Source organism: Macrobrachium rosenbergii, chromosome 43, assembly GCF_040412425.1.
Source record: "Macrobrachium rosenbergii isolate ZJJX-2024 chromosome 43, ASM4041242v1, whole genome shotgun sequence".
Classification (NCBI taxonomy): Eukaryota; Metazoa; Arthropoda; class Malacostraca; order Decapoda; family Palaemonidae; genus Macrobrachium; species Macrobrachium rosenbergii.
In genome coordinates, this window is record NC_089783.1 from 16740555 (window position 1) to 16754281 (window position 13727).

A 13727-nucleotide genomic window follows, 5' to 3' on the forward strand; every position below is an offset into this window, starting at 1 on the left:
GCGCTTGGTATTTGAATGAAGAACTTATCCTTACCAGCCTGGAAAAACGTCTTAAATCACAAAAACGTAAAGCCCGTCGGCCGTTCTTTTCTATCATTTTGCTCTTTATTTAGTTCTTCTTTATCCCTTATTCAAAAATGCATGACAGCTTCTTCCTCAGCAGTGAACTGTTTACATTATCTCTCCCACATGTGGATTACCGAGAGAATGTTTTCAACACTATTTTTGTCCTGCGTCCGTACATTCTTATCTAAGCTTATAAAAGATTATACCATGACGGAAATAAATAACACATGTCGAATATCATATTAATATTTTATTTGTGACGTTATTTACCATTCATCTTCAAAAATATATTTGATGGAAATGAATACTGGTGAAAGTATGTGATAAACGATATACAGGGGACAATGATTGTTCTAGACGTAGTGAATCAGGACATGAATGCTTAGATGAATAACTAGTTTTTGGTATATAATAAATATTGCATTTCTGGAGCATACACATAAAAACGAACACGTACACGCACACACACGCACAAATATATATATATATATATATATATATATATATATATATATATATATATATATATATATATATATATATATAATTGCACATAAACATATTTATATAAATATAAAGTATATATATAACGATCATAAATTATTACACACAAACAAATTTAAATTTATTGATACATAAGTCATTACGTATAAGTGAATGCAGAAGTGTGTAGGTAAACATGCAATGAGTATAACATTTACTCGTATAACATTAGAACAAACTTGCCAGTTCTCGAAGAAAAACGAAAATCTAAAATCACATTTCATTCAGTTTCATGTACAGTACAAAGCCAACGTAAATCATGAAAGCCTGATTGATTACTCCTTACATTCTCTCCTTCATTTAATTTCCATCACGTCTGGACTAGATCTGTACATTAGTTTGCCAGTCCCTTTGGTCTCTGGCCAAAGATAATTCACTATCTTTTCACTTACATTTATCTTAGGTAGGTCTCCTTTTGTAATTATATCCTTATCAGAAACATTTTGTTTTGTTATGATTTTATTTACTACTTCATATTTCTCTGCGCTATACCATTTTGAAGTATTTTAATACTTCTGTTTCCAGTGAAAGAGAGGACATTTTCGTTTGAAAGGGTTTTTTGACTACAACGTAATTAAGTCGATCCATAAGAAACACGAAGGACTTTAAAATAAGTCAATTACACGCAAGTTCAGAGCATGACGAAGGCGCCTCTAGTACGCGCATATCACCGTCACCTTCTTACTTCCACATCTTAATCTTCCATCATGTCCGCACCACCTCCGAATCGCCCGTGGCCGCCAACGCCAGAAATGGAGGTTTTGTAGCACCCCAAGTAGGCTATGATGTAGAGGCCTATATAGAGTGGCGGGACCATTCCTAGCAGGAAGGAGGAAAGCCGGGGGTTCTCCAAGGGCGCTGGGTGCTTCACCGGTTTTTGGTCTGCCAGAAACTGGGGGTCAAGCATTCCTGTTTCGGGGAATAAAACGAAAACTTTCATAAGAGACTGAATTGGAGAAATAACGAACTTCAAAGCTGAGTGACACTATAATTGATTTTACTTAGAAATAACCAATTCTTTATTTTCATATGAACAGTTACCTTATATTCAAATGAACGGATGGATAAAAATCAGAGTTTAGGGTAATTTTGATTATCACCTATATAGCAATGAGCTAATTAAATATTTTCCTAAAGAGTAGATAGCGCTTACAGAAGCGTTGAGCAAAGGAAAGAATGAAAAATGTGAAAATTGATGAAGTAAAACATGAGCATTTGGTTTTTGTTAAATTCATTGCGTAAGATATGCCACTGTTCAGACAAACTTTGAAAGTAAACACAGCGGAGATGGAAATTCTGGAAATTTTGATTTAAAAATTTGTAACATTCCTTGAATGAGAGAGAGAGAGAGAGAGAGAGAGAGAGAGAGAGAGAGAGAGAGAGAGAGAGAGAGAGAGATCTGATATGAAAAACTGCACACAATTTCAAAGGCTGAGTAAAATAATAGCAAACAGTGTTTAACAAAAAATTATAAACTTTGTAAAAAGATGCAAAACCCAGGTTAATTAAAAGCAAATATTTTGAACAAATGATTTTTTCGAAAGAAAGCGGAGTTTGTCATTCCTCCTGATTGAGCTGAAAGTTGAGAGAGTAGGACAGAGGAAAACCTTAGAAGTTTGTTAATAGGATTCGCAGAGTCAACTGTGATAGGTCCTTTCAGCCAGAAACTCTTAAGAGGCACCCCGAGTGTTTTCGGACAAGAGAAATTCTCGTCTGAGAGAGGTGTAAAGGAGCTTTTCGCCCTCTCGACGAGGTAATCTTCGCCCCCCCCCCTCCCCTTCTCTCTCTCTCTCTCTCTCTCTCTCTCTCTCTCTCTCTCTCTCTCTCTCTCTCTCTCTGTATGAGTAGCAAGGAAGGAAGCAAACCGTCAAAATTTCTGTTGTCTGTCACACAATCAATATCTTTATCTGCCTTTACTGAGATTATGGATATCATTCGAATCATCAAAATCATCAAAAGTTTTACTGTAAGCTGCGAGAGAGAGAGAGAGAGAGAGAGAGAGAGAGAGAGAGAGAGAGAGAGAGAGAGAGAGAACGTATTGCTCAATGGGAAATACACGAGCCCAATCTCATAAATTGAGCTCCTATGCCAGGGGCACATTGAAAGGCTGCATTGAATCAGTGAACTGAAAAATGGTGCACACATGGGCACACGTGTATGGGAAGTGTCACTTTCGCTGCAGCTGCTTTTATTTTACTGCTAATCTGAAAGCATTTGATTGGAAAAAGCTGCGAACGAAATATTACGACACTGCATCACGTTGAGAATGCTGTGTATGATTCAGTTTTCTGCGAAGCAAAGCAAAACACGAAAATAGTCTCATGGTTACCGTGAAGGTTATTTAACAGTTTTTAAAGAACTACAAAAATTACAGAGAAAAAGGTAGGAAAAAGAAAGAAGGAACCTATTTCGAAATGGCTTACTGGGAAGCAGGACTGCAATATTGCACATTTTCTGACAACCGTCGTATCCAAAAATCCAGGAAAAAAGAAGGACAAAATCATTCAGAAAAATTACCGTATCGCTTTTACCAGTAATCCTCTTCGCTGCCAATAATGCGACGGTACGAAACCAGCCCTAATTGGATTACAGCTGAATGGGAAGTAAGACTCGGGGAAAAAAATATAGCTAGAAATAGGGAAAAGAGATTGCACACTAAAGACGATTTCACTGAAGAACGCGGTCGCGTTAAGCAAGCTTATTGAAGAGAGAGAGAGAGAGAGAGAGAGAGAGAGAGAGAGAGAGAGAGAGAGAGAGAGAGAGAGAGAGAGAGAGAGAGAGAAATGAGCTGCAGATCCGTGACCGAGGTAATTGGCCGGTGTTGAAACTTAGGCCTATTTAATGAGCGAGGAAATTGTAGCAGATACAGAGGACAGGATAATGAGGTGGGGGGGGGGGGAGGTGAAATCCAGGTCTGAAGGTGAGGGTTGGTTATTTCTAGACCAAGTTACCTGGTTGCCCAGGAAACGGAAATTGGGTTCCCGTAAATAAAAAATAAAAAAAAAATAGAGGAGGTCACCAAGTGAGACAGAGAACAGAAACTAAAGCGAGAAGGAGGAAACAGAAAAGGAATGATAGGAGATAAATTAATATACTATAGAAACCCAAATGGCAAACGATATAAGGAGGAATAACAGATAAAGATAATGAGCTGGAAAAATGAAAGGATTGATGATAGATATCTAATTATCACAAAAAATTAAAACAAAAATATTTCTAAATGAAAAATAAAAATAAAGAAAATAAGAAAGCTAAGATAAAAATGCAATAATGAGAGATATAAACTAAAAATTAATATGAACTTGAGATCATTCTGATACAGGAAAGATAAAGAATATATAATGAAAAGAAATTCTGTAGGAAGGAATTCAAGAAAATAAATATTCATTTATTGTTTGTTATTATCTTCTAATGTCCCAATTCCGTGGGATTTAACGCCAAAAAATAGCTTTAGCAGCATAGATACTATGACAGTGAAATGAAAAAAAAAAAAATTGCAAATATACTGATAGATCTAAAGTATATTAGGACAATAAAAGGACACATGCTTAAAATGAGTACAAAGGGAAAATATTAATTTCCCACAAAGTAATTCGTTTATAAAGTACAAAGAATCATGGCTTTTGAAAGCCCAAAGTACGTAACGCAAATGTTATTAGCCTTTTCAGTCGGACAATAGGAAAAACGGTTATGGAAAAACAGTAGGTCTTTCAGCCAATTGTAGTTATTATTTTCATCATTCCCAGTCAAATCATATTTTCCCTGGAGGATAATATTGTTTGGAATTTAAGCAATTACAAAAAAAGAGACTCAAGAACAAATAAATGGCAAATTAAGTCCTAGAGCAGAATTTTTGCCTGGAATAAAATATTCAGAAAGCTATCATGACAGAGTTAGTAATGAATCCATTATTAATTCACGGCTGTAAATTATGAATTCGATGCACGAATGAAGCCAAGGTTGGACTGTTCCAGCTGAAATTTAAACGCAATGTGACTTTGCACTAAATTTAATCCTCTGCAGCGACATGAATAAATGAACGGCCGGTGAACGGTGGGAGAAGGGCGGGGGAGGGTTGGAGTGGAGTGAGACGGGGTGGAGGCGGGGTGGGGGTGGGGGTGGTAATCAATGCTGAGAAGGGGGTAGGCGAAGGCTATTTATGTGCTCCCATATTATTTCAAATCTAAAGTAAAGCATTTTTGGTACTGTATGAATTAAGTGTACTTTGTCACGATGAAAAGTTATTTATCATAACCACAGACTTTATACATTTTTAAAATTGAAGGTTAAATACCGAAGTAATTCAAGTTCTGTATTGACTGCTGTAGAGTTAATGTGTACCGAGTGAAAACAAATATTTCTGAAAAATTATGTTTTACTACTGAAGAAAAATGTTTAACTAATGTATAAAATTCAAACAAAGGAATTTAGTGTCTCTATATAAGTAATTACACAAAAATAAGTTATATTTCTTAAATTATCTTCTGTTTTACGGTTCAGAAGTAAACCTGTCTGAGATTTTAACGTGTCACTTTGTCAGTAACAATAAAATAAAAATGATGACGATTGTTTGATTTTTAAGAATTTATTCTGATTACTCTACTGCGTCCCTTGTTTTTGCGACACGATATTTAGGAAATTCACATTATCATAATAAATTCTCCAATAAATAAAGCAAACATTATATTTTACGTACAATAACTGAAGAGGTAAACATAAATGTAAAATGCGCACATTGTATGAGGTTGTGTATTTATACGTATAATATTTTTCTTTTTTTATGCTATCAGATACATTATGCATGCTTACACCTATATATTTTTCAGCAGTATACTCTCAGCTTACACACACACACACAACTATATACATATACAGTATATATATATATATATATATATATATATATATATATATATATATAAATATATATATATATATATATATATATATATATATGTATATATATATATATATATATATATATATATATATATATATATATATATATATATGTATATATATGTATGTGTGTGTATGTATATATATATGTATAATATATACATACACACACACACACACACACATATATATATATATATATATATATATATATATATATATATATATATATATAATGTAGAATCTACTGGTCACTTTTTGCAGACACATATGTAATTCTAATAGCCACAATGCCCTCTTAACTTCTCAAATTCTTCGAGCTTTTTTTGGATGTGCTTGTAACTACGAAGCCGTACATCCAGACGCAAGAAATTGAAGACTGTGATTGCCGGTCGCGGGACACGAACCCGCGTCGCCTTAACCACAAGGAGGTCACGTTGCCGACCTGACCCCCGCGACCGGCAATCACAGTCTTGCAAGAAGCACATCCAAAAAGCGCGAAGAATTCGAGAAGTTAAGAGGGCATTGTGGTTATTAGAATTACATATATATATATATATATATATATATATATATATATATATATATATATATATATATATATATATATACATATACATATATATATATATATATATATATATATATATATATATATATATATATATATATATATATATATATATATCGTATATATATATGTTACAGTCAACATGCGTAATCAGTCATTACGCGTAATGACTGAAATTTCATTAATCACGCGTAATGCACTTAGGGGACATTTGATTCCCCCAGGAGCTAGTACTAAACACGGTGAAACAGTGAGTCACCTACACTTTTTCGCCGGGTTTAGTACTAGTCCCTGGGGGGTCAAATGTATTTCGCTGTGTTTAGTACTAGCTCCTGAGGGGATCAAATGTCCTTAAGTGCATTACAGTGATGACTGAAATTTCAGTCATTACGCGTAATGACTGATTACACATGTTGACTATAACATATATATATATATATATATATATATATATATATATATATATATATATATACATATATATATGTTTACGATTTTCCACGCCTCTGTCTCGCTTATTTCCTTAATAATTCAGAAAATATCAGGAGTGAGTAGGGGGAGAGGCAGACTGACGGAGGAGAGAGTGAAGTGGTAGAATTTAGGAGTGGGACAGACCTTAGTCGATGGTAGGGGCATTTATGCATCTCTAGGGAGTTCACACCTGGGGATGAATGCTGTTTGCTCTCATTCATTCCCGAATTTAATTTGCCCCCTACTGTGATTTCAGTTACTGGAGAGAACCTTTCCTTAATCCTCAGGTCATCTCTAGTGACATGGCCCAGAGGCAGGCCCCACCAAGATACTGTCTTAAAAGGAGCGAGGAACACACGCTCGTGAATCAGTCCATTCTTTCCACTCAGCCACGCCGCTGAACCGCAAGCTGAATCTTGGTCCAAGAGGACCTTCACTTTCACACAAGCTTGGAATACCTGACCCTTGAATCAGACACAGTCTTGGAGAGCTCAGATCTACTTCAGCCAAGGATCTTGTATCGAGCATCACAAGGAAGCAAATTGCGTTATGTCTCGGAGGGGGAATGGTTTTGCCAGTGTTCTTTATCTTTGACTCAATATCTCTCGCTTGCATTTCATAACTCAATTCAGTTCCTTGTATCTTCGAGTTAACAAAGAGTGTAAATACCTGTGTGTGTATTTCCTTGCTACAGTGCATAGAGTAATGTATTTCCTTTGCTAGTAGTGAGCAAAGTAATACAAATCTCTCTAACTTGTGTGTCAATTCATTCTAAGAGAGATCGTAATTCGTTAGGAGTCTCATCTGGAATTATTTCACTTCCAGGAGTGTTATCAGTGCCGTTTACCCAGTGGACGTTTTCCGGAGTTCTGGATTTGCCAGAGGAATCTGCCTGGGCATGGGCTGATATAATCTCATAGCCGATTGGCTTAACTGGCCGCTTGCACGTGGTCCATTTATGTACACATTCATCTTAAAATGATGTGTTTAATCTCCCACCCAGTTAATTCCTGTTGCACATTATTTTATGTTTTTTTGTTAAGTGGGATCTGTCCATAATTCCCATTTTTGATTTACCATCTTGTGTGATAAATAAAGTAGTGTTGAAATGCAGAGCCTCACTTTGGCAACCCTCCAATTGAAATCCACTCCGTTTATCTTCTTTCAAGGGTTTTGCTTCACAAGGCTAGGTTTAGCAAGAGTGAAGTAAATTATTTTTCCTCTTGAAACCGTAACAATATATACAGCATATATATATATATATATATATATATATATATATATATATATATATATATATATATATATATATATATATATATATATATAGTATATATATATATATATATATATATATATATATATATATATATATATATATATATATATATATATATATATATACAGTGTGTGTGAGTGTATAAGTGTATTTGCTTGACCAGAATTCGTATTTAGATATTGCGGTTGACATATGGGTAGCTGCGGAATTATCCATTCAGCCTTCAATTGATATTTGAATGCCTCGGTGGATAATGTCATTGTCACTCGCGTATCAACCCACAATGTAGGTTAATACATAATGAATTTGTCTACCCTGGCCATGGTACATGAACTTATCATATAAAATTTCCCTTTGACGTATGCTTTTCCGAAGGCGAATTCGATAATAGTGAGTTATTTGTTATTGAATTTTATGCAAGTGTAAAAATGTTTGTGTATAAGTAACATAATATCGCAACACACAAACACATGCATACATACATTTATATAAACGCACACATCACACACAAAACACACACACACACACACACACACACACACACATATATATATATATATATATATATATATATATATATATATATATATATATATATATATATTATATTTGTATGAAGGAGAGATATATCGTTACTGGGCAATGACAAGCCATCTAAAATATATCTGCTTTATCCACCTGAAATATGAAACTGGATAAAGATACGACATTGCAGCCTCTGTCGTACGGAAGACGTCTTACCACTATCATCATGCAACATGACGTAACCCCTGGAGACGCCGACGGAACTGGACGCCCGGCAGTGGTAATATCCGAAGTCACTGAAGGTGACGTTGTTTAGTGTGAGGACCGACAGAACAAAGCTTGGAGACAACGTAGAGGACCTGATTTCTGCATTCCTGGAAGAAGACGAAGCGTTTGTTTACATCGTGTTGGTCCTTAACAAAGATTCTTAGACGGAGTTTGTTTGAATTGTGTTCACTTCTGAGGACATATGAATGATAATTATTTTGTGTTCGCTCTTAGCCTACAAAAAGAGGAAAATCAAAGAGGTGATTTGTAATATTGTCATTCTCAGCGAAGAAAAGGGGAGGAAGAAGCACAAGAGGGTTTGAATATATTAATGGCAACGAAATCTCTCTCTCTCTCTCTACTTTACTGAATGGTTTGTTCTAAGGAATATTCCCCTGGTGAGCTAAGTATCGGTACATTTCCGATATAAACCTTTAAAAACAACTGAATAACTAACAAGTAAAAGAGAATCCTGTGTTTTATGTTTTTGAGCTGTGTAAAATCATTACGATTTTGCTGAAAGTTATGGGGGTTAACAGTTTAAAGAAAGTGTTAATAATAATAGGATTGTGAAAAGCAAAGCTCGTCCATATGAAATATTCTAATGACATAAATTGAGAGAACAGTTTTCAAAGAACAGAAATAGTTAAAGTGGCTGACATGTTCAAGAGATAGTAGAGCGGATGCCAAGTTCTTGACAGGGTTCCAATAATATGCTTACGGGAACATCAAGAATAAACGAACTTGAACATAATTCCAAAAGGATGACAAAGCAAATATGTTACGTAATATAAAAGAATCTTTTTGAAGACCAACCTTGTTTTCCACATAGAAATATCAAAAACAATACGAACACAAGAATCCTATGAAAATGGCTTAAAACTTCTCTACCGAAAGAAAACTAGAAAAAAAAGGGGTTAGATGGAAAACCATTGTGGCTCTCCGAAACGGAGGTCAAGATTAATCGTTCAATCGCATGGCCCTATAAGTCTTTTGACGTACCCTTCTCTCTCTTTTTTTTATGCTACTGCTCTTTTCAAGTGCCCTTTTATAAATGGAGTTTTTGCATTACACTGTCAGACAGACGGATAGATACTTTATCTTCAGTCGACTATTAAAGATTTTTCAATAAATTATGGATGCATTTCTGCTTCCTTATCTACCATTGTATTGTTAGACATATCATCTGATGTTCCCTGAATCGATATTCGAATTTTGAATTAGCATTTGTCTTCCAAGAGATCATATGCAAGGAATTATCATACCTGATAAAAAAAAGAATTATGGATTAAAAGAATAAGAGACTTCAGGTTTCATAGCCATTTTAAATGTTATCATTCTTTTAAAACGTTTTTTTAATACAGATGAAAAAAAATTCCATTTTATTTACTTAGGTACTTACTGCACTTCAGGCTAATCTCTATTGATCTGAATATTATTTTGGCAAGAGCAACCGTTGAAATAACTAACACATCCTATTTCTTGCGCATCAGACATGTCCTGAACATGTTTCATAATGCTGTTTGTGTGCAGGTTTAGTTAAGCGGTTAAATGTGAGATTTTTATTTTGATAGAAAAGAATAGAGCCGGCTGCACAGCTAAAGATGCGTGAACATTATTCCAAAAGTCAGAAAGGGGAACAGAGAGAGAACAAAATAAGTAAAATAAAGAATGCACAGTGAAAAAGAAAGAAGTAGGCCACACCCACTTGCTATTCACATAAGAATGAAAGAGTTATGTTATGCATAACATTCCTGTCATTTCTGTTACCTTTCATGACATGTCAAGAGAAATAGAAAAAAAATTAAAGAAGACATCGTCTTTGAGAACTGTAGAATAGATTGATTGAGTATTTACAAAAGCTTGGCCTAAGAATGCAGGCGCTACATTATTCTATTTATTGTTTTTCGGAAAAACTTAAGGTCTAAAGTTAAGACCGAAATGAATATAATGATACACAAATAATAAGGCAAAAAAATATAAGAAATGTTACTGAGAACGAAAATAATGAAAAAAAAAATAATTAGATGTCTGAGTTACAATTGATTCTGTTTTTACACAGATATTTTATGCCAGCAAATAAACACTCACAAGATTTCACGAACTCGCGCGCGCGGACACACACACACACACACACACACACACACGCATACACAAACACACACACATATATATGTATATATAAATATCTAGCTATCTATATATATGTGTGTATGTGTAATATATATATATATATATATATATATATATATATATATATATATATATATATATATATATATATATATATATATATATATATAAAAAACAAAATAAATGTGAAATTTTCAATAACTTACCAAGGACAATTATCCAGTGTTATTTTAGTGTTGTTCACATACCAGACCACAGACGGGCGCGGTTGACCCTCCGCAAGACATCCCAGTTCCACACTATCGTCCTCCGTGTCTCGCGACCATAGGCCTACAACGGGGTGGTCTGGTGAAAAATGAAACAATAACAGGATATATATTAATACATTATAGTCTATGCTGATCTTGAGTTTGACGAATAGTGTTTGAGCGCTGACAAAAATATATGATGGGTCTGCTTGATGTTTTGATCTATCTCTGATTTTACCTAAGTCTCTTCTGAACCAGTGTCAATATCTCACTGAACATGGGAATGAGCTTTGCTGTATTTCGTTTAAGAGTTGAGATTTTTTTTATGTTTTTCTGTGGCGACATGTGAAGAACAATATCTAAATACTTGTAAATTTACCCATTCACTCACACTTACACATGCACACATACATGTGTATATACCTGAATATTATATATTTATATATATATATATATATATATATATATATATATATATATATATATATATATATATATATATATGTATATATATATAATATATATATATATATATATATATATATATATATATATATATATACATATATGTATATATATATATATATATATATATATATATATATATATATATATATATATATATATATATATATATATATATATATATATATATATATATATATACATACATACACACACACACACACGCATACATATATATATAAATATGGTTTTCTGTATACGGTAAATTTGTATTTTTACTTTCATGCATTCACTGTTTTAGTTATCATGACACTTCCATCAAGATTGGCGTAGTCAGCAATTTATTCTTAAGAGCCTTACGAATTTGTTCCTCAGATTTCCTGGAAGAGGAAATTGAATTCATAAGCAGCTGTCATCTAACCTATAACTGAGAAAGCAATCCATAAAGCGAACAATCTTCTACGTCCCCCTCAAAATCAGACTAGAGAGACGCCCAACAATGAAATCAAAATCCCACGCCTGGACAGTATTAAGACTTTGATATAGACACTTGGAAACTGTAACCCTTTTGCCTTTACCTACCCAAATACCTTAGCCAAATCCTTGATTAATGTCCAAAAAAAGCCAGTCCCCAAAGACACTGGAGTATACGAAATCCCGTGCCTCGATTGTGATCAATCCTACATCGGTTTTACAGGTAAATCACTTCCCCGGAGATTAATACGGCATAAACGTTCAGTAAGGTATGACCAACAGAACTCAGCTATTTATAACCACATGAATAACCATAATCACAGAATAAACTGGAATTTGTCACATATAATTTATAGCAGCAATTGTCGGTTCAAAAGCCAGACAGTAAAATCAGCACTGATTAAACAAAGAAATACGTGGAACCTCTCAAAAGGAGCTTGGAACTCAGATATTATAGATATAATCTTCCTCCAACCAGCAATTGAGAAGATTAAGAAGCTATCAACTGGAGTGACGTAATGGCTGACCTCTGGAACTCTTGGTATAAATACCGCTTTTCTGTAATTCTTATTTCATACATATTTGCCTGTTGAGGGAGACAGTTGTTCTCCGAAATATACAGCATTAACTTTCAGCCTTTTGGCATTTTTATAGCTCCTTTTATTAGATGGAATTCTCTTTTAACAGAAAATATTTCACAATCATACAAACACACGCACACATACACACACACATATAAATATACAGTATATATATATATATATATATATATATATATATATATATATATATATATATATATATATATATATATATATATATATATATATATTATATCTTGATACTGTGGAACTGAACTTCCCATAAAAATTATTCAGTGTTCTGGAGTTTATAACTTGTATATTTTTCTAACAGGCATTCGACCTGAAATAAATACAAAATTCTCTGACAGGCAAAACGTTTTAAAATTCAATTTCTTATATACTCAATCAAGTCAGAAGCACCTAAAAATCCCACGTGTTTCGTAGGCTATCGAGGGTAAAACCGTTTAAATGTTCATTTTTTTTTATTGAACGAGCATCAAATGGTTAAAAGTCCCATTGCTTTAATAGGCAATCAATGTTAAAAATGTTTAAAAGTCCCTTTTCTTGAATAGGTAATCGAGGCTAAAACTGTTTAAAAATCTGTTTCTTTAATAGGCAATAGAGGCTAAAATTGTTTAGAAATTCCATTTCTTTAACAGGCAATCAAGGCTAAAATTGTTTGAAAATTCCATTTCTTTAATAGGCAATCGAGGCCGAAATTGTTAGCAAATCCCACATCTTTAATAAGCAATCGAGGCGAGAAGTTAATAAAAAGATTCTGTTTCTTCAACAGGCATTAGTTAAATTGAATTATTGTACCGCGTAACATTTTTTATAGAAGAGTCGAAGTACTGTGGAGGTGGGCGCATATCCTATGGAAGAAAGAATTGAGAGGAATAAAGGCAAATGGTAGGACAAACCCTCGGGGAGAGGAAATATTTCATCCCTCCAAAGTGCCTGTGGAATTTATTCATGAAACTCTCGATGTCAATCGTCCCTGAGCAATGTCCGTAAGCCTAACGCAGAAAATCATTCTTTTAACGTATGCCGTTACATGGATTTCATCAAGGTGGGTTTCTTTCAACAGGGGAAGGAATGTTTGGGAGAAATTAATAACTTCGAGATTAAGCCGTTTGTGGGTGTAATTCTATTTTGTATACTGTCCGTTTTTATATATTGTTCTTTTCTTTATCCGGTGTTTG

At 33.9% G+C, this 13727-nt stretch overlaps 1 protein-coding gene across 1 annotated transcript in view; it reads right to left on the minus strand.

Moving 5' to 3' along the window:
• Nucleotides 1-301: 301 nt before the first annotated feature.
• LOC136828604 (uncharacterized) overlaps nucleotides 302-13727 on the minus strand; it is a 22647-nt gene continuing 9221 nt past the window's right edge. The window contains exons 3-5 of the mRNA XM_067086647.1: nucleotides 10961-11099; nucleotides 8571-8728; nucleotides 302-1518 (exon numbers count right to left, since the gene is read on the minus strand). Of these exons, the coding sequence (XP_066942748.1) occupies nucleotides 1304-1518; nucleotides 8571-8728; nucleotides 10961-11099 (512 nt within the window). The 3' untranslated portion in view covers nucleotides 302-1303. The remainder of the gene's footprint in view (nucleotides 1519-8570; nucleotides 8729-10960; nucleotides 11100-13727) is intronic.